Genomic DNA, 21943 nt, shown 5'->3' on the forward strand with positions numbered 1-21943 from the left:
CAAGACATACATTTTTTAAACTAGGAGAATTTAGTCGTTGTAAAACTTTACGGTAAATCTTCAGGTAAAACAATGAAATAGTTGATAAACTCATTTTTACAATGTTCAATGTTGACTTGAGTAAATTAATATTGTTGAATCCTAATCAAATTTAATATTTTCCAAAACTTTATATTGGTGATAACTGGTTGCCTATACAAATAATTTTAAATATTTTGTACTTTCCTCGTGACCTATGAACATGCATAGAAAGAGGTTTAATCAGCAGGTTTTATTAAATTACTCTTTTACAAAACACTTTAATTTTATTGATTAAATTATACTAAAAAAATCAATATATTCACTATGAGCAATTGCTATTGGTCAAAATTTTGAAAAAGATAAAAAATGTCAAATGCCACTGTTGCAGTTTCAATAAATGACAGTTCACTGACGTTCGCAGGTTAATGAAGTGTCAAACGTTTTGTCTTTATTGACAATTTTTGTTGAATATACATTTTGAAATGGTATTCGTATTCGGAAATTAATAATACCTTCTGGAAATTATTGAATAGTTTGTGCATCAGAACAAAAACTGTTTATTTTAAACAAAATGGAACCTACTCCGCCCGATAATAATGGACAACAGACTGTAAGTTGACATTGTAATTTTAATGTAATAGGGTCATTCTATCAACATTGAAAATGTTGGTGATATTGACTAAAACTATTTAAATATATTCAAGTTTATATGTTAACGGGAATTGTAAACTTGTTGATATTTCTATTTAAACAATTAGAATGACCTGTTATTGCATTCCCAATAAAATGATTTTGTAGATGTATTTGGATTGCAAAACATGAAATTTAAAATTTTTTTTATTAATATTTCACTATCTAACAATTTCTTTACAACAAAGATAGTGTTGAAGTATGTTTAGTATAAAGTGATTGTATGTTCCCATATGGATGAAACTGTATTCACAAAAATATAGCTGTTCTTTACTATTATTATACATTGATTAGTGGAATCATAGACCCAATATCAGTCACAGCCATATTCACTCCTTAACTATTAAAATTTGTGACATTCTAGCACCCTTATGGTGTCTTAATACCAATAAAGGTACAGATAGAATATCTATACTCCGTCTAATATACTTACCATTGCATGTCATCCGAGTCATAGCCTGTGACGTCACATGATACCAACACGAAATATTTAGGCAGGTGTGTTCTTTTTTAGAATCATTTTGCTGAGTACACTGGAATTACAGCCACTAGACATATTTTATTATGTACGCGTAGAAATAATATTTAAAGGTTTCTATTAATGTTAACTTAAAAAAATACACAATAATATCATCGGTCCAAACCGCAAATTGCCTAAGTCACAAATTGAAAATTTTACAGGAGAGACAAAAAAGTGTGGAGTTTGCCTATGTCTTATGAGTAAAATAACTTTCGTTTAGCGAAATTGCCGCGAAATAAAATAATAATTGCACTTGTGGGAATTGTCAGGTGGTAGCTTTTACCGTCTACTACTAGATGAAACCAAAAAACAATTTTCGCAAAAAATGGACCTAGGCAATTTGCGATTTAGACCGACATGTTTCATTTAATTTGTATAATGGATTATAAAGCGTTTTTATGAAGCACATTTGTTCAGAATACACTGTAACTGTAATCGAACGAAGGTGATATTTTGGCATAAATTGGTAACATTTATTTGACAGTTGCTGTGATGACACTTCATCATATTTGTTTTTATTCTTTACTATAAGTATTTGTTTTATTATATAATTTACTGTTTTATGTATTTTAACGTAAGATTATAACTTAATTTTTGTTTTCTATTTCTAAAGTTTTTATTTATGTACACTGAATATTAATTTGTTTTGTTGTATAATCCACTTCCACAAAAATTATGTGATGTACTTGATTTAAAATGAATTTAAGAATTTTTTGTAATTGGGAAACAGTGTCAACTTAGATCTCTGACATAGATAATGACATGCAACTGTAAGTATATTAGACGGACTGTAGCCTATATTAAGTGCGTTCGCGGGTGCCTGTCGACGACCAGTCGGCGACAAATTAGCAGCAAAACGCATGCGCACTTTAAAATGATATAAATAATATCATTAATAGATAAATATACAAGATATATTTACCTAGTATAACTTAATAATTAGTTATTAATATTAATTTAAAGTAAATATACCTTGTATATTTATCTATTAACCTTATTATTTATATTAAGTGAGGTTAGAAATTGTCGGCGACAATTTGTCAACTGTACCCGCGAACGCACCTCATGTTTTTAATGAGTTTTAATGCACTCTCTTCATTTAGACCTCTGTGGCATATTTTTAATAAATCTCTGACGAGGGCTATTTCCATCACAATTTGAAAGAGCCTTTGTTCAAATCTATTGATAAATCTTTGATTTCTAATTATATCGTTGTCTTTTTTTTCCTTGGAAGCCGTCCGTGCATGCACCCCGATGGCACTGCAGCTTTTCAGCTTATTGTGCTTTCTTCCATTTGTTCTCATGACACCCAATCCAATATAGCAGTGCCTTTCACTAGCCTGTAAAAGTCCATTGGATTAGTGCCATACACTGTCGGACTTGGTTTGCAGTCTCCATATATTGCGTGTCTCTTATGATCCAGCGCCTCGCAATCGCACAATAAATGTCTGACTGTCTCAGTCTCTCCATTGCATAGTCTGCAGCTGAGATCTCCGTTATATAGTCCTATCGTATGTAGGTGTCCTTTTACTGGAAAGTGTCCAGTTAAGAAACCTGTAGTGATTTTGAGCTGATTAATGTTCATTTTGAACAGTTCTTCAGCTCTTTTTGCGCATGTCTGAGGTATAAATCTCTTTGCATGCTTTTGCGTGGGAATTTCTTCCCAGTATTCTTTGTGCTGTCTTCGTATCCAGCCTCTTAATCGGTCTCTGATTGTGCTTTTGGGCACTCCCAGTGCCGGTTCTGGACCGAAGTATCTTGTTGCCGATCCTCGTCTAGCAAGTTCGTCAGCTTTTTCATTACCAGTGATCCCTTGATGTCCAGGCACCCAAATGAGTTTTACCTCATTATGTTCTGCCAGGGTGTCAAGTTCTTCGCAGCATTCCCATACAAGCCTTGAGGTTATCCTTGGGTTCTTTAAAGCCCTCAAGGCGGCTTGGCTGTCTGAACAGATATTGACTCTCTTATTAGTATAAGTCCTCAATCTGTTTATCCGTGCACAGTGCATGATTGCATATACCTCCGCCTGAAATACAGACGTATATTCTCCTAGTGGAATGGAACCGTTATAGTTCCTATCCTCACTATATACTCCTGATCCCGAACCATCTTCTGTCTTGGACCCATCTGTATACCAGGTGTGGCCCTCATACTTCAGATGTCTGCCAGGATCTTCCCATACCTCTCTGAAGTGTATTTCCACCTGGAAAGGTATTTCCATTTTATATTTGGGGATAGAATGGTCTGTTATCATCTCCCATATCGGATCCCCGCATATATCTTTGATGCTGCAGTGTCCTTTGCCCACTGCAATTTTGCTTTGATTTCCCTGCAGTCTATGTAACCCCATCCTTGCCTTGCCCTTCACTGTGATGTGTAAGGAAGGAAGGTCTAGTAAGGCTTCCATTGCTGCAGTTGGTGTGCCTCTCATTGCTCCTGTTGTGCTGAGACAGACAAGCCTTTGTATCTTGCCTAACTTCTCTATAGCATTTCTCTGCTGCACCTTTGGCCACCAGACCAATGCTGCATACGTTATTGTGGGCTTTGCCATGATGTTGTATATCCAATACATCATGTTCGGTTTAAGTCTCATGTTCTGCCATGTGTGCGTCTGGTCACCATTAAAGTGGCCATCGCTCTTTTGGTTATTCGTTCCAGGTGTTGATTCCAGGTAAGCCTTGAATCTATATCGTTGCCTTACAATGCTTTCTGCTATTGCCAAAATTATCGAGGCTTCAGTGACTGATTTTTTGAAAGTTAATCTGAAGAATCATCTTCTTACTGGTCAACATGGTTTCCTGTCTTGTCGTTCAACTTCTGCTAATCTACTAGTTTACACTGGTTACATTATAAATTTAGTACTGTTAAATTCAATTCATTTTGTAATGTCAGCTAAAGCTGAAACATTTTTAAAAATTATGCGCTATATAGATAGTATAAGTTGACGTGAAACACCATGTATAAAAAAATATGATAATCTTTATAACGGTTGGTTTTTCTTCATACACGCATGTACATAAATTTCATACAGGCAATTAACTCAAAACTGAGAAATAAAAATATCTAAATAGCAGTAACTAAAAATAGAAATAGATTTTTATGGATTTTTAAATTACAGTATTTTGTAAAATATAAAATAATTTATATGTGTATAAATAGCAACAGAAAATAAATAAAATTACTAACAGCAAATGGGAATAACAGCTACATACTACCAGAAGCAATTTATAATATTAATCACAAGTTATTTAAGTGGGATTTTCCAAGTCATAATAATTAAAAATATCAATAATACCATAAAAAGCTGACTTACAAGGGCACTTTATCATTTTTAATTTACTGTAAAATTATTTTAACCTGAAGGAAATGTATTATAAACATTACAAAAGAAAAACTCTGTTTGTATCCACATATTGTTATATTTCGATGTATTGCCCTGGTTCACTTTGCTTAATCCGGTTAGATCTTCCAGTTTGTGTGTTATAGAGCGGCCTGTATCGTCGCCCCCGTTAGCAAAATTATTCCGATTCGATGTTTTTGCACAAACTTAATCAAAAAGAGGTCCTTATAACAAATCCACAGGGTGCCAGGGGGTGCCGTCGTTGAAAAATTGTTCAAACAATTTTGTTTGAATAAATTCACAAAAATAATTTTTTCACTTCGAACAATTTTTTTAGATCATTTAGGTCATTCTGAGCAAAAAAGGTCTCGTATGATTTTTCTCTAAAATTGATTGTTGTCAAGTTAATTTTAGAGAAAAATCACAAGATACCTTTTTTGCTCAGATTGACCCAAATGATCTAAAAAAAATTTGTTTGAAGTGAAAAAATTATTTTTGTGAATTTGTTTAGAAAAAATGGTTAAACAATTTTTCAACCAAGGTACCGCCTGGCACCCTTTTAATTTGTTATAAGGACCTCTTTTTGAGTAACTTTGTGCAAAAAAATCTAATCGAAATAATTTGGATAACGGGGGCGACGATACAGCCTGGACTATAGCGCTAATTGTTAATAATTAAAAAGAACACCTTTGTAATAAAATAATGACAAAAATTTTTTCAGGATCTTGAAGGAGGAGTTTTAAAACTTTGATTTGATTACTTTCTGAGTTTCATAATATAATTTTTAATCGAGTTATTAAGTCTTCAAAATGGCCATTTTCGCATTTTACAAATTTTACATTGCGAACTCGACAACAATCAATTTTAGAGAAAAATCACAAGAGACCTTTTTTGTTCAGAATGACTTAAATTATCTAAAAAAAAAAAAAATTGTTAGAAATGAAAAAATTATTTTTGCGAATTTGATTAAAAAAAAATTGTTTAAACAATTTTTCGAAGGGACGGCGTAGTCCAGGCGGTTGTATGCTTGACTCGCGTGCTGGTAGGCCGGGGTTCAAATCCCAGCGCCCGCAAGAACAACTAGACATTTTTAAAATAGGCTCTAGGTCGACTCAGCCTGAATAAAATGAGTACCTTGGGTAAAATCAGGGGCAATAATAGGCGGTTGAAGCCTAGCACTGGCCCTGTTACCTTCCTTGTATACCGTAGGCCCTAGATGTAGCAGACTACCCTGCTATAAACCCAAAGCCGCGTCAGCGGTATAAAACGGGAGACTATTATTATTATGACAATTTTTCGACCACAGCACCCTGTGGATTTGTTATAAGGACCTCTTTTGTACCAGTTTGTGCAAAAAAATCGAATCGGATCGAATAATTTCGCTAACAGGGGCGACGATACAGCCCGGTCTATTACAGTATTTAAAATTTCAAGCAGTGACCGCTTTTCTGCATAATTTTCTGAGCCGGCACCAAAATTTGGCTATAGGATCTACTTACCCTCAAATTCAAAGTTGACCTGTGCCGTATGGTGCTTTTACCCTAAGAAGGGGGAGCCACCCTTTCTCGGGGGTAAAGGTTTTTCTTAAAAATATCACCGGGAATGAATATTTTAATCAATTTTAAGTTAACTTTTGTTGTAAAAACCACACACCACACCATGTGGGTAGCTTGAGTGTCCCACAAGCAGCTCCGTGAAGTTAGCCCGAAAAAGTCGGGGAAAAAATGCGATTGATGCCATTCGTTTGTCCATTGATTGTCCACGTTTGTCCACCATTTTATTTCGTTAGTCCACCCATCAATTCTTTTTTATAAACAAAAATTTTTTTTCGGGCTAACTTCACAAATCCACAAATTTTCGAAAATTTAAAAAAACTCTTGCTATATTGTTTGTCCATCGTTTGTCCACCACATAATTTTTTTGTCCACCCTCTGAAACAACCCCCTGTTAATTGTAATTATTTTTTTATTTCTTAATTCGGGCTAACTTCACGTCCGTTTAAACGTGTATTTTAAAGTTAAATCGGGTGAAGAATCACAACTACCCGTTTGTCCACCTATTCGCAGCGTTTGTCCAGCCCCTTAAAGTGCGAAACAACCACCTCGTTAATTGTAATTATTTTTTTATTTCTTTAAATTCATTCATCTTTCATTTAAACGTTAATTCGGGTGCAGAATCACAACTACCCGTTTGTCCAGACCTTCGCAGCGTTTGTCCAACCCCTTAAAGTGCGAAACAACCCCCTCGTTAATTGTAATTATTTTTTTATTTCTTTATTCGGGCTAACTTCACGTTGTCTTAAATGGGCATTTAAACGTTAATTCGGGTGCAGAATCACAACTACCCGTTTGTCCACCCCTTCGTAGCGTTTGTCCAACCCCTTAAAGTGCGAAACAACCCCCATGTTAATTGTAATTATTTTTTTATTTCTTAATTCGGGCTAGCTTCACGTTCCCTTAAATGGGCATTTAAACGTTAATTCGGATGCAGAATCACAACTACCCGTTTGTCCACCCCTTCGCAGCGTTTGTCCAACCACTTAAAGTGCGAAACAACCAACTCGTTAATTGTAATTATTTTTTTATTTCTTAATTCGGGCTAGCTTCACGTTCTCTTAAATGGGAATTTAAACGTTAATTCGGGTGCAGAATCACAAGTACCCGTTTGTCCACCCCTTTGCAGCGTTTGTCCAACCCCTTAAAGTGCGAAACAACCCCCATGTTAATTGTAATTATTTTTTTATTTCTTAATTCGGGCTAGCTTCACGTTCCCTTAAATGGGCATTTAAACGTTAATTCGGGTGCAGAATCACAACTACCCGTTCGTCCACCCCTTTGCAGCGTTTGTCCAACCCCTTAAAGTGCGAAACAACCCCCCTGTTAATTGTAATTATTTTTTTATTTCTTAATTCGGGCTAGCTTCACGTTCTCTTAAATGGGCATTTAAACGTTAATTCGGGTGCAGAATCACAACTACCCGTTCGTCCACCCCTTCGCAGCGTTTGTCCAACCCCTTAAAGTGCGAAACAACCCCCCTGTTAATTGTAATTATTTTTTTATTTCTTAATTCGGGCTAACTTCACGTCCGTTTTTTAAAGTTAATTCGGGTGAAGAATCACAACTACCCGTTTGTCCACCCCTTCGCAGCGTTTGTCCAGCCCCTTATAGTGCGAAACAACCCCCTAGTTAATTGTAATTTTTTTTTATTTCTTTATTCGGGCTAACTTCACGTTCTCTTAAATGGGCATTTAAACGTTGAATTCGGGTGCAGAATCACAACTACCCGTTTGTCCACCATTTCGCAGCGTTTGTCCAACCACTTAAAGTGCGAAACAACCAACTCGTTAATTGTAATTATTTTTTTATTTCTTTATTTCGGCTAGCTTCCCGTTCCTTAAATGGGCATTTAAACGTTAATTCGGATGCAGAATCGCAACTACCCGTTTGTCCACCCCTTCGCAGCGTTTGTCCAACCCCCCCTGTTAATTGTAATATTTTTTTATTTCTTAATTCGGGCTAGCTTCACGTTCTCTTAAATGGGCATTTAAACGTTAATTCGGGTGCAGAATCACAACTACCCGTTTGTCCACACCTTCGCAGCGTTTGTCCAACCCCTTAAAGTGCGAAACAACCCCCTAGTTAATTGTAATTATTTTTTTATTTCTTAATTCGTACTAGCTTTTAAATGCCCTTTTAAGGGAACGTGAAGCTAGCCCGAATTAAGAAATAAAAAAATAATTTCAATTAACAGGGGGGTTGTTTCGCACTTTAAGGGGTTGGACAAACGCTGCGAAGGGGTGGACAAACGGGTAGTTGTGATTCTGCACCCGAATTAACGTTTAAATGCCCATTTAAGAGAACGTGAAGCTAGCCCGAATTAAGAAATAAAAAAATAATTACAATTAACAGGGGGGTTGTTTCGCACTTTAATGGGTTGGACAAACGCTGCGAAGGGGTGGACAAACGGGTAGTTGTGATTCTTCACCCGAATTAAGTTTAAAATACGCGTTTAAACAGACATGAAGTTAGCCCGAATTAAGAAATAAAAAAATAATTACAATTAACATGGGGGTTGTTTCGCACTTTAAGGGGTTGGACAAACGCTGCGAAGGGGTGGACAAACGGGTAGTTGTGATTCTGCACCCGAATTAACGTTTAAATGCCCATTTAAGGGAATGTGAAGCTAGCCCGAATTAAGAAATAAAAAAATAATTGCAATTAACAGGGGGGTTGTTTCGCACTTTAAGGGGTTGGACAAATGCTGCAAAGGTGTGGACAAACGCTTAGTTGTGATTGTGCACCCGAATTAACGTTTAAATGCCCATATAAGAGAACGTGAAGTTAGCCCGAATTAAGAAATAAAAAAATAATTACAATTAAGAGGGGGTTGTTTCAGAGGGTGGACAAAAAAATTATGTGGTGGACAAACATGGACAAACGATGGACAAACAATATAGCAAGAGTTTTTTTAAATTTTCGAAAATTTGTGGATTTGTGAAGTTAGCCCGAAAAAAAATTTTTGTTTATAAAAAAGAATTGATGGGTGGACTAACGAAATAAAATGGTGGACAAACGTGGACAATCAATGGACAAACGAATGGCATCAATCGCATTTTTTTCCCGACTTTTTCGGGCTAAGTTCACGGACCTCCCACAAGCAGGGGGGCAAGTACAGCCCAGTATATCGACGGTCTAATTCTAATAGCCCGTGTCTACCAAAAGAGGTTTTTTATAGTAGGAGGTTTTTTCTGTTTTTTTACAATACCCCGTATGTTTAAAAATATTCGTATAAAAATTACAGCAATATTCCGTATCGGGAATAGACTATGCTGTATTACCATGCAATATTCTGAGTACAAACTCAAACAACATTATAATATAGATATTCAGTTATGGGGTATTAAATGACCTGTATTAGAGGTTTCTAGAATTTTTTGTTTAGATCGGGGTTTTGTGTATAGATGGATAACTGTTTTGTTAATCGTTTGCCGCGAAAATCGGAAATTCAGTTTTTTGCAGATACGGGGTATTATAATTAGACCGTCGATATATAGGCCATTGAAATGTTACATTTAGGATTGCATTTCTTATAGGAGTCAATTTTATTTTTTTAATGTGTAGGGAGGTTCTGTAGAAGCTTAAGTTCAAGTTTTTTAGATCGGCACCCTTGTCCCCCGGCCGCCATATTGGAAAAAGGGGTGCAAAGGGCTTTCGCGCTGTATCTCCTAAACTAGCAATCCTACAGAAAATTTAATTACACATAAAATGTAGCAAATTAAATTTTCTACAATTTTATATGTATTACTTTTATCGTCAAGTGACCAACAAAAAAGTTATAGACAAAAATATGAGAAAATTTTGTAAGAAGTTTCCTTTTGGAGGCTTTAATTTTTTTCCGTTCATTTCACAATAAACCATCATAACGATTTTGTAGAGGATTTTTCAATGAACAATTTTCACTATAAAGTTGTTTAATTTTATTTATTATCTAGGTTTTACAGCGCTCCAATCTTGACCAGATTCTCGAATTCTCATAGGAATACAATAAAAAAAAATACTTTTCTATCTAATATATTAGTCGAGCGGCAGCAATCTTTATGTCGACCACGAAAATCAAATTTAAGGTGAATGACCCATTTTGGTCTATTTGTATGTTTTCGAGGTCGCTGAATCCGAATATGAAGTTTATTTTTATCTAGATTTGGTGGAACATGTTCAAAAATCAAATTTTATACAAAAATGTTGAAAATCAATTTTGATGATTTTTCAAATTTACCTCGCTGTATCTTTGGTCGCTGTAAATATTTCATTTTAAAAATTTTACTGTGTCATCTTTGAAGTATGTAGATTTGTAGATAACAATGAAATTTGTCCAAATCGTTTAAACACATTAAAAAAGGAGTTGTTAGTTTTTAAACATTTTGTCATCATATTTCGTTAGTTTTATATTTACTTAAAAAAGTTGAGTGACAAACTTTTTAGTTTATAATTTTAACCAACACAACAATAAAACATAATTCATGAAGAAGTTTTTTGGAAAATTTTAAGTCAAAATATACAATAGGAAAAAGTTATGTTACTTCATAGACAAGCGGCACACCCCAAAAAACGCTTATATCTCGAGATCCTGACCACGGTGTGGTAAATGGCTAATTTTGATCATACTTTATGATTTTAATATCAAAAATCGTTTTTTTTTGCTCTTCTTAAGAATTTTGAATTTTACGGTTACGTCATTCTTCTTCTGAACCGGCGAATTTGTCCTCAAACAACTTCTTGGGCCTTTTCTATATATGCTTAGGGTTATAAGTTTTATAGTGGGGAGAAAGGTCCAAAACAGATTAATAATAGCATAGGAATGTTAAAATCATAATAAATTGTATGAATAAAAAATATATATATAGAAAAGTAAGCCTAACTTTTGTTTTTGTTGTACCCCTATGAGCATTCGAGAATCTGGTCAAGTTTGGAGCGCTGTAAAACCTATATAAATAAATAGAATTAAACAACTTTATAGGGCAAATTGTTCGCAAAATGTTATTTGTTAAATTTTTTTTACATATTTTTGTTTATATCTTTTTTGTTGGTCACTTGACGATAAAAAGTAATAGAAACAAAATTGTAGAAAATTTAATTTGCTACATTTTATGTTTAATTAGATTTTCCGTAGGGTTGGTAGTTTACGAGATATAGCGCGAAACCCCTTTGCACCCCATTTCCAAGATGGCGGCCTGGGGGGACAAGGGTGGCGACCCCAAAAACTTGAACTTAAGCTTCTACTGATCCCCCCTACACATTAAAGAAATAAAATTGACTCCTCTAACAAATGCAAGGTATGGTTTAAAAAATGTAACATTTTAATGCACTAATAACAAAAACTACTAACATAAGTTAAATATCTTACCTTGCCATGAGGTTCCAGAAAATTAACAAATAGAAACAAATTGGCAGTGGCAAGGACAATCAAATTAATATAATTGAATAGAAATGAGAAAGATATATTATCTCGTTGCAACTCATTCTATAGGACAAGGTGTATGGAAAAAGAGGACCCGGAAGAAGAAGAATTTGTTCGCTTCAAAACATGAGAAAGTTTAACACTTTTATCAAAGCAATTAATCTGTAGTTGTTGGATTCTGTGATAGAATTTTTTTATACCAAGGAACAATTGTGGAGGTCGTCTAGTCAAAAGACTGTTTTAGGGTTATACATATAAATTGATATAAGGAGTCTATGATATTTAAAACATTCCGCTCCATATTTTTCTTTAGATAGCATTGAGTGGCCGTTTGTCAAAAGCTTATATGTCCACTTTCGATATATTTTTTCACTTCCATACATATTGGAGTTTATATTACTATCTTCTCAATACAAAATAAATTGAAGGCCGGGAAGTTGTCACTTAGCTGTCAAAAATTGACTGAAAAAATACGATGAAGATGGTAATAAATAGAAGTGACGCAATTAAGTAACCAAGATCATATTGGGACCGTGTAAGTTCGGCAAAGCGACCTCTATTTCTACGCTCTGTACTTTTATTCGCACTTTTAATTATATTGGCCAATTATATTAGTCCTTGTTGCTGGATAAATGTCAAGACCATAGTCCAAAAAAATAATAAGAAGAAAAAATAAGATGCAGGTTATGTTTAGCAAACGTAAACAATTGTATGTAGTAAATAAAATCAGTTATTAAAATGCAGTACTGCAAGCAAAATACAATTAATTAAATTTACCTTTATATAATAATTGCATATCATATCAATATTGTGGAGCAATATATAATTTTTCTGCGTCAATGACAGAAGGTATGAAATATACGTCAATTTGACAATTTCAATTGACATTATGAATTATTTAAGATAGTTGCAATATTTCTCCGCGACTCGCGCACGGTCGTTTCTCGTTTCCCTTTCCAAGTACTTGCACACCGCGAATAGCGATACGCTTTAATTACTATTTTTGCTAATTTTATTTTCTTAATTTTTAATAACTTTTCTCAAAACGAAACAACATTAGTCATTTAAAATTCACATATAATACACAAACCATATGTCAACAAGGGCCGTTGATTTCGAGAAACGAAAATGTATCCCTAAACAGATTGTATAAAATTAATGTCTTCTTCAAGGAAACACTAATTGATTACGATGCCAGATTGCCACAACTTTTCTCAAAACGAAACAACATTAGTCATTTAAAATTCACATGTAATACACAAACCATATGTCAACAAGGGCCGTTGATTTCGAGAAACGAAAATGTATCCCTAAACAGATTGTATAAAATTAATGTCTTCTTCAAGGAAACACTAATTGATTACGATGCCAGATTGCCACACTCTTCATGTCAACTTCTTAAAATACAAAAAGGTTCTCATCTTGTAAAAGGCAGATGCAGTAAGTTATGGCTCTTCTGGCCATTATCGCAAAACCGCAAACCAGTTGACATAATAGTTGGTGGTCCGGCCAGTCAGTCTACACAGCATGCGAACGATTCAGACACACCCTCGCTATCGCTAACAATACCCTTTCGAGATATAAGCAAAACAAATAAATATATTACTGTTCGTTGTTACACTTATTTTTAATTAATTCCGTCAACACACACCACCGGCATAACCAAGATGGGCAGGCCACGTGGTACGGAGTGATGATGACAGACTGATTAGCAATGTGTTGAGAAAAACCAGACGACAGAAGACCGGCAGGACGGCCTAGAAAAAGGTGGAAAGATGTAGTCAGAGAAGATGTAGTCAGCAAAAGATGCAAGTGGGACCATGGGAAATAGTAGACTCACGAATAGTTGTAAAAGTCAAAGATGATGATGATGAAATAAGTAACACCACTACGTACAGAAACATGTAAAAAAAACTTTTAGAAGGAATAATAATACAGAAATAAAAAATATTTATTTTATATTCAAACGGCAATCAAAAACAGTACTGAGCCGTTAGATGATAAAATGGTTTTTGAACTTTTGAAAATTGCCTAATAGGAAGTTATCTGAAGGTGTGGTAAAAACACGTAGATTATGCTTGATAAAATCAACTTAATCACACTGATATATAAAATAAAAACAAAATAACACCTATAGAGTGATATTCACATTCAGGGTGTTTGGTTCACGACAAGCTTACACTAGCTATACATATATAGACCAATAAAATAAAATCAAAATATAATTTACTACAGGTTGAAATAATTTTTTTAGGTCCAAACAAAAGATATTTTCAAGAAAGTATATGATTCATATGAGGGGATCATTGTTTAAATAATTAAAAATGGGTAATTTTTGCAGAAAATTTACTTTTTTAACTGTTGCGGCAATTCTTGTTTTTAGTAAGGTTTTTGCAATTTTTTTCTGCAAAGCTGAAGAAACAATCTTTTATATAAGACTTACTGAATTAAATTTGACCCTTAATTTATTTAAATAATTGTAAATCAAAATTGAAAAACAAATTTCCAAAAAATATTATTTGCATGATAAATAAACACTATAAAACATTTTGTTTTGCAGAAAAAGTTGTGCAATGGTACCAGTATAAACCGAAAAAAATTGGTTAATAAATATTAAGTAGTTTATGAGATATTTAATTTGTTTATAAAAAAATACCATTTTTTGAATTGCAAAAACACGGTTGTTGCCGATAGAGTATACAAGTTTTTAAGGTCTTAATTTTTTTGCTTTATGTATATTTTCGACAGATGTATTGATAAATCAAAATTTGAATTAAACACCCCTCCAAAATGGTGTTTGAAAATTGGTGTAATTTGTTTAAAACTTGTTTTTTAAATAACATCGCCGGAATTAAAAATTTTGAAATTATTTTTTGATATTCGTGTTTCTGGTAGTTTTTGACATACTTACAAAAGAAAAAAAATTCTAGATCCATTTTTTGCCGAGATAGCTTTTCCAAGTTTAAAAATTTATATTTTGTTTATTTATCAATATTAACATTTAAAAGTGCGTGAGTACATCTATCAACCCTACTACTCAACAATGTCATTTATACATAGAGTTAAAATTTTTGAGTATTTTAAAAAATAATGATTTTCGTAGCGACCTTAAATGAAAACTTTTTGCATTAAGAGTGCTGCAGTAGTACTTTGCAATATCTTCGTTAATAATGGATTAATTTCAATGGTTGTTTTAGTTTAGGGTAGCATATAAAAATAATAACATCTAAATGACACTTTTTACAATAAATATTCGTCAATTTGTTATAAACAATTTTTTTTTCAAATTTTTTTCTCTACGTGCGATAAATAAAAATTGACACAAAACATTTTTTATAAAAAAATTAACAAAATAATACTGAATTAGCATTATAAATTTGTTAAAGACTTTTTTCTTTGTATAATATTAAAATATATATACAGGGTGTAACGAAAATACAGGTCATAAATTTAATGACATATTCTGGGGCCAAAAATAGTTGGATTGAACCTAACTTACCTTAGTACAAATGTGCATATAAAAAAAGTTACAACCCTTTGAAGTTACAAAATAAAAATCGATTTTTTTCAATATATCGAAAACTTTTAAAGATTTTTTATTGAAAATGGACATATGGCATTCTTATCACAGTAGCATCTTAAGAAAAAATTATAGTGAAATTTGGACACCCTATAAAAATTTTATGGGGGTTTAGTTCCTTTAACCCCCCCCCCAAACTTTTGTGTACGTTCCAATTAAATTATTATTGTAGTACCATTACTTAAACACAATATTTCTAAAACTTTTTTGGCTCTTAGTACTTTTTCGAAAAGTCAGTTTTTATCGAGATATTTTGAATATTTGTCAAATCCACCACATATTTGTATATGGTTAAGTACGATTATGGAGACTTGGTAATAATATGAAAATTTATGTATGATTTACATTTTTAGGTATATTTTGAACCGTATTAAAAAAGAAGCCATATCTCGATAAAAGGTACCTTCTCGAAAAAATACAAAGAGCCAAAAAATTTTAAAAACATTTTGTTTAACTAGTGGTATCGCAGTGATAGTTTAATTGGAGCGTACACAAACATTTGGGGGGTTTAAAGGAACAAAATCCCCATAAAATTTTTATGTAAACATATTAAAAAAGAAGCCGCAACTCGATAAAAACTGCTTTATAGAAAAAATACTAAGAGCCAAAAAAAGTTTTAAAAATATTGAATTTAACTAATAGTATCACAATAATAATTTAATTGGAACGTACAGAAAAGTTTGGGGGGGGGTTTAAGGGAACAAAACCCCCATAAAATTTTTATGGGGAGCACAAATTTCACTATAATTTTTCTTTAAGATGCACCTGTCATAAGAATGCCACATATCCATTTTCAATAAAAAATCTCTAATAGTTTTCGATATATTCGAAAAAATCGATTTTCATTTTGTAACTGCAAAGGGCTATAACTTTTTTTCTGTGCATATTTGTACTAAGGTAAGTTAGGTTCATTCGAACTATTTTTGGTCCCAGAATATGTGATTTAATTTATGACCTGTATTTTTGTTACACCCTGTATAGTCGGTTCGCTAAATTCACACACAACTGGCCAGTTATTTTAGTAGGTAATTTTTTTGTTTTTGGCCAATTTTTGGCAAAATTACTAACTATTTAGTAATTATTAACGATTTAGTAATTATTTTTTTGCCAATTTTTCTAAATTGGCAAAATTACTTAGTAAAATCGCTAGCCAGCTATGTCTGAGTTTAGCGAACCGACGATATTATGTATTTTACATTTAATTTTACAATCTTTATATAACATGTAGTACAGTAAAAATTGTATATATATTTCTTTTTTATTCACTTACATACATAATAGATTTATAATAGAGGTGGTCCTCAATTTTTTTATATATTTTATTTTGTATTCACATTAACTTTGCGAGATTTTGCCAATGATTTGTACAAAGAAAAAATTTTTTATGTTTCTTTAACAAAATTTTACTATTTTGTTAGATTTTTAAAATAAAAATTTGTTTTAATACCGTTTTGTGGTTATCTTTACTGTCAACTTTTATTTATCACAATAATAGAGAAAAAATTTTTTTTTTGAAAAAAATATTGTTTATAACAAATTAATGAATATTTATTGCAAAAAGGGTACGCAGATGTTATTATTTTTATATGCTACCCCAAATTAAAAAAAAAACATTGAAATTGGCCCATTATTAACCGAGATATCGCAAACTAGGTACTCCTTCACCAATTTTCAGGCAAAAAGTTTTCATTTAAGGTGCTATGAAAATCATTATTTTTCAAAATATTCTACAATTTTTATTATGTGTATCAATGTCATTGTTAAGTAGTAAGGTTAATAGATGTACTTAGGCACTTTTAAATGTTAATATTGAGAAATAAACAAATTATGAATTTTTAAACTTGGAAAAGCTATCTTGGCAAAAAATGGTTCTAGAAATTTTTTTCTTTTGTTAATGTGTCAGAAACTACCAGAAATACGGATATTGAAAAATAATTTCAAAATTTTTAATCCCGGCGATGTTATTAAAAAAACAAGTTTTAAACAAATTACACCAATTGTCAAACGCCATTTTTGAGGAGTACGTAATTGAAATTTTGATTTGGCAATACATTTATCGAAAATATACATAAAAGCAAAAAAAATGAGACCTTAAAAACTTGTATGCTGTATAGCCAACAACCGCGTTTTTGCAATTGAAAAAATTGTAATTTTTTATAAACAAATTAAATATCTCATAAACTCCTCAATATTTTTTTCGCTTTATACTGATACAATAGCCCTTTCTATGCAAAAATAAATGTTTGACAGTGCTTATTTATAATGCAAATAATGTTTTTTTGGAAACTCATTTTTCAATTTTTATTTACAATTATTTAAATAAATTAAGGGTCAAATTTAATTTAGTAAGTCTTATACAGGGTGTTTCATTAATAATTGTCCATATAGTAACTGGAGAAACTTTAGCACAAAATATGAAGATTTAACCTAAAACACTTAAATAAAATGTGGTTCCTTACTGAGTTACAGGGTGTTTTATCTAAAAATTTAAAAACTATTTTTGCTCAGAATTTTAAAACTATATGACGTATCCTTTTCATACTTGGCAGGAAGTATAGGTACTGTACACACTACTAAATTATGTTAAACAAACGTTTCTGGCTATTACCAGAGGCGTACGACGGGGGAAAGTGAATGGTTGACCCTTTCCAAATTCTACGCCACTAGCGGAATTGCTATTTTAGTTCAATTTTTGGATTCTCCAAGACTTTCTATAAAAATAATATACCCTTCATTCGTAACGATAAAGTCATTAATTTTCGAGATATTTGAAGTTAAAAATGAAACGACACGGTTATTTTGATTAATGTATTGTGTCGCTTCATTTTTAATTTCAAATATCTCGAAAACTAACCATTTTATCGTTACGAATTAAGAGTATATTATTTACATAAAAAGTATTGGAAAATCAAAAAATTACACTAAAATAGCAATTTCGTCAGTGGCGTAGAATTTGGGAAGGGTCAACCAGCCACTATCCCCTGTCGTACGCCTCTGGTAGTAGCTAGAAACGTTTATTTATCTTAATTTAGTAGGGTGTACAGTACCTACACTTTCTGCCAAGTATGATAAGGATACGCCAAATAGTTTTAAAGTAGTGGGTACAAATAATTTTTAAATTTTAATCATATGAATCATATCGCAAATTAATCAAAATAACTGTGCCGTTTCATATTTAACTTCAAATATCTCGAAAACTAATGATTTTATCGTTACCAATGAAGAGTATATTATGTACGTAGAAAGTATTGGAGAATCTAAAAATGGCACTAAAGTAGTAATTCCTCCAGTGGCGTAGAATTTGAGAAGTGTCAACCCTTCACTATCCCCTGTAGTACGCCTCTGGTAGTAGCTATAAACGTTTGTTTATCATAATTTAGTAGGGTGTATAGTAGTCGCACTTTCTGCCAAGTATGAAAAGGATACGATAAATAGTTTTAAAATGCTAAGCAAAAATAGTTTTTAAATTTTTAGACAAAACACCCTATAACTCAGTAAGGAATCACATTTTATTTAAGCGTTTTAGGTTAAATCTTCGTATTTTGTGCCAAGGTTTCTCCAGTTACTATATGGACAATTATTAATGAAACACCCTGTATAAAAGATTGTTTCTTCAGCTTTGCAGAAATAAATTGTAAAAACCTTAATATGAATATGAATTAACGCAGCACTAAAAAAAGTAAATTTTGAGCAAAAATTACCCATTTTAAAATCTTTTTATATACTTGGCTTGGTTGGTGTCACTGACTCCGCAAATTTTGTAATCCATTTTAAAAATAGTTCTAGGCTACCTAGACACCTGAAATTTTCAGGATAGCTTAGAACTAGCTAACAATGCAATATTTAACTGCTATTATACAGGGTGATTAATTATTAGTGGGGTGAAGCTACGTAGATCCGTTATAGTAATATATAGCGATAATACTTAATAACAAAAATTGTAGCGAACTTTGAGCTTCACATTACAAATTAGCTAGAATGTTACAGAGTGTTCGATAAAATAGTGGCAGACCAAACTTATGTTTTTTTTTAAATAGAACACCCTGTATTTTATTTTATATTCGAAATCCTCATAACTTTTCGATTACAAAAATATAAAGGTTTGGTATGTTATACGGGGTATTTATAAAGTTATAACCAATTTTATATGAAAATCGTAACAAGTTTAACTACCTGTATAAATAAAAGCAAGCACAAGGTCAATGGTTTATTGATATCATGAATATGACATACGATGTCATATTCGTCGTCAGCGACCCTAAAAACCCACTGAGTAATGATTTTTTACTAATTTTTTAATGAATTTGCCGAAAACTCGCCGAAGCCGAGGTAAACAGTAGGTACCCTGGGCACCAGGTATTCCGTAAATCACTTCCGATGTCATATTCGTCGTTAGTGACCCTAAAAACCCCACGAGTAATAATTTTGACTAATCTTTTAATGAATGTTAATGACGAGGTAAACAGTAGGTACCCTTGGCACCAGGTACTCCGGAGATCACTTACGACGTCATATTCGTTTTCAGCGACCTAAAAACCCCAGAGTAACAAAATTGAACTCATTTCCGCCGATAATAATTGACGAGTTCTGAATTTTTTTTATTGTCTGTTTGAGATGCGCTTTAAGAATGCATTTTTTGTATGCAGTTTTTCAATATTATATCATGGCTCCGGTTCACAAAGTTTCCTGGCGCATTCACGAATCGAATGCAAAAAGAATTATTAAGACCCGTCTTGTCGTTTTTTTTTTTGGAGGTTCAGTGCTTTATTGCTTCGACTAAATACTGAATTCGCTCTGCGGAGATTCACATTTAGGCCAGGGTAATAAGACAAAAATATACCCTGTTCGTGTTCGTGACACTTCAGCAGCCAGGGTACTGAAGCGTTTTTTCGACAGGTAATACCTATAGGAACAAATTGTAACTATTTCCTGCGTAGGATCTGGCGGCCATTTTTATTTATAAACAATTAACTGTCGAAAAATGGCATTTTTCCCTTTTTTTCAAATCAACGGAAAACAGTGAAACTTATGATTTTTTTAGTACAAATATCTTCGAGATTATGGAAAAAGCTTTAAAATGACGTATTACAAAGTTTGATATACTCATTTATTGTTAATATAATTGCGAAAAAAGGTCGGAATTGCAAAAAAAATTATTTTCGCAGTAACTGCGATATATGTGATAAAAATTTCAAAGCGATTCATTCAATTGTTTAAATTTTATTCAAATTGTTTACCCAGAGAGCATTTTTTTTTGCAATAACATAAGTCAGAAAAAAATGACGTTAGAACCATTCCACAGGTTTCAAATGAAAGAGCATGAGCTACATTTTGAACATGGTTTAAAAAAGTGAATAAAAAATGCATTTATTAGTAATAAATAATTATGCAAAAGTATCGTCAATTTTTCTTTATAAACTTTTTGAATAACTTTTTTACCCTGTTTTAAGTGTACAACTACCAAGTAATGTTATTTATATCATAATTGATAAAAAATTGTAATAAATATATATAATTTATTATATAACAAAATAATAAGTTTATAAGGAAAGATTTACGATACTTTTGAATAATTATTTATTACTAATAAATGCATTTTTTATTCACTTTTTTTAAACCAAGTTGAAAATATAGCTTATGCTCTTTCATTTGACACCTGTGGAATGGTTCTAACGTCATTTTTTTCTGACTTATGTTATTGCAAAAAAAAATGCTCTCTGGGATAAACAATTTGAATAAAATTTAAACAATTGAATGAATCGCTTTGAAATTCTTATCACATATTAAGCACCAAAGACCCCGTATTTGACAAAAATTTCAAAGCTGTACACTAATTTTTACAACAGTTATTGCGAAAATATTTTTTTTTGCAATTTCGACCTTTTTTCGCAATTATATTAACAGTAACTGACAAACTTTGTAATACGTCATTTTAAAGCTTTTTCCATAATCTCAAAGATATTTGTACTAAAAACCATAAGTTTCACTGTTTTCCATTGATTTGAAAAAAAAGGGAAAAATGTCATTTTTTGACACTTAATTGTTTATAAATAAAAATGGCCGCCAGATCCTACGCAGGAAATAGTTACAATTTGCTCTTATAGGTATTACCTGTCGAAAAAACGCTTCAGTACCCTGGCTGTTCAAGTGTCATGGAGAAAACCTTATTACCGTGGACTAATTCGGAATAGGAAACATACAACACAAAAATTCCTACCTCACTCGATTAACTGCTCAAATCAACTTAATCTTTCATTAAAAAAAAAAAAGAAGAATTATTAGAAATATGGCAAGTGTTTACTAATCTTATAAAATTTTGTGGAGTTTATTTCTACAATATATTTTTATTTTGTACAATAAATAATTTTCTTATTTGTTATCAATACGCTATAATGGTGTAAATAAATAATTATTGATTGGCGTAAGGTTTATGTTATTTATGTCTGTTTACTACTAATAATATTGGCTAAGAGCAGGTTTGTTTGGTTGTGCCGTAATTTCCAGTCACGACTAGCAACTGAACTTCCCAAAAAAGAAATTACTAACGTCACTAGACAGTTGTGTCTCAGAAAAGCCAATCGACTTTATCAAGAAATCTTGTTCTGGGTCTTCATATTTTTCTCTGACTAATGGGTCTATCAAGGAGCGTTTTTCTAGCTAGGTCAGTTTGTTCTATCCCTTAGACGTCCTATCTTCTTCAGTTTATTGGCCTCCACCTACTTGGGTATTTGACCAGCTCATCGTCGCGGAATAAGGGAAAAATCCCTTACAATTTGGAGTTAGTACATTGTACAATTTGCCTCTTCTTCTTCATCTTCTTTTTCTTCTTCCTCTT

General features: G+C 32.3%; 1 protein-coding gene across 1 annotated transcript in view; it reads left to right on the forward strand.

Annotated features, from left to right (window-relative positions):
- The first annotated feature begins 411 nt into the window (after window positions 1–411).
- LOC126891902 (NEDD4 family-interacting protein 2) overlaps window positions 412–21943 on the forward strand; it is an 81650-nt gene continuing 60118 nt past the window's right edge. The window contains exon 1 of the mRNA XM_050661252.1: window positions 412–631. Within this exon, the coding sequence (XP_050517209.1) occupies window positions 593–631 (39 nt within the window). The 5' untranslated portion in view covers window positions 412–592. The remainder of the gene's footprint in view (window positions 632–21943) is intronic.

Source organism: Diabrotica virgifera, chromosome 9 (genome assembly GCF_917563875.1).
Source record: "Diabrotica virgifera virgifera chromosome 9, PGI_DIABVI_V3a".
NCBI lineage: Eukaryota > Metazoa > Arthropoda > Insecta > Coleoptera > Chrysomelidae > Diabrotica > Diabrotica virgifera.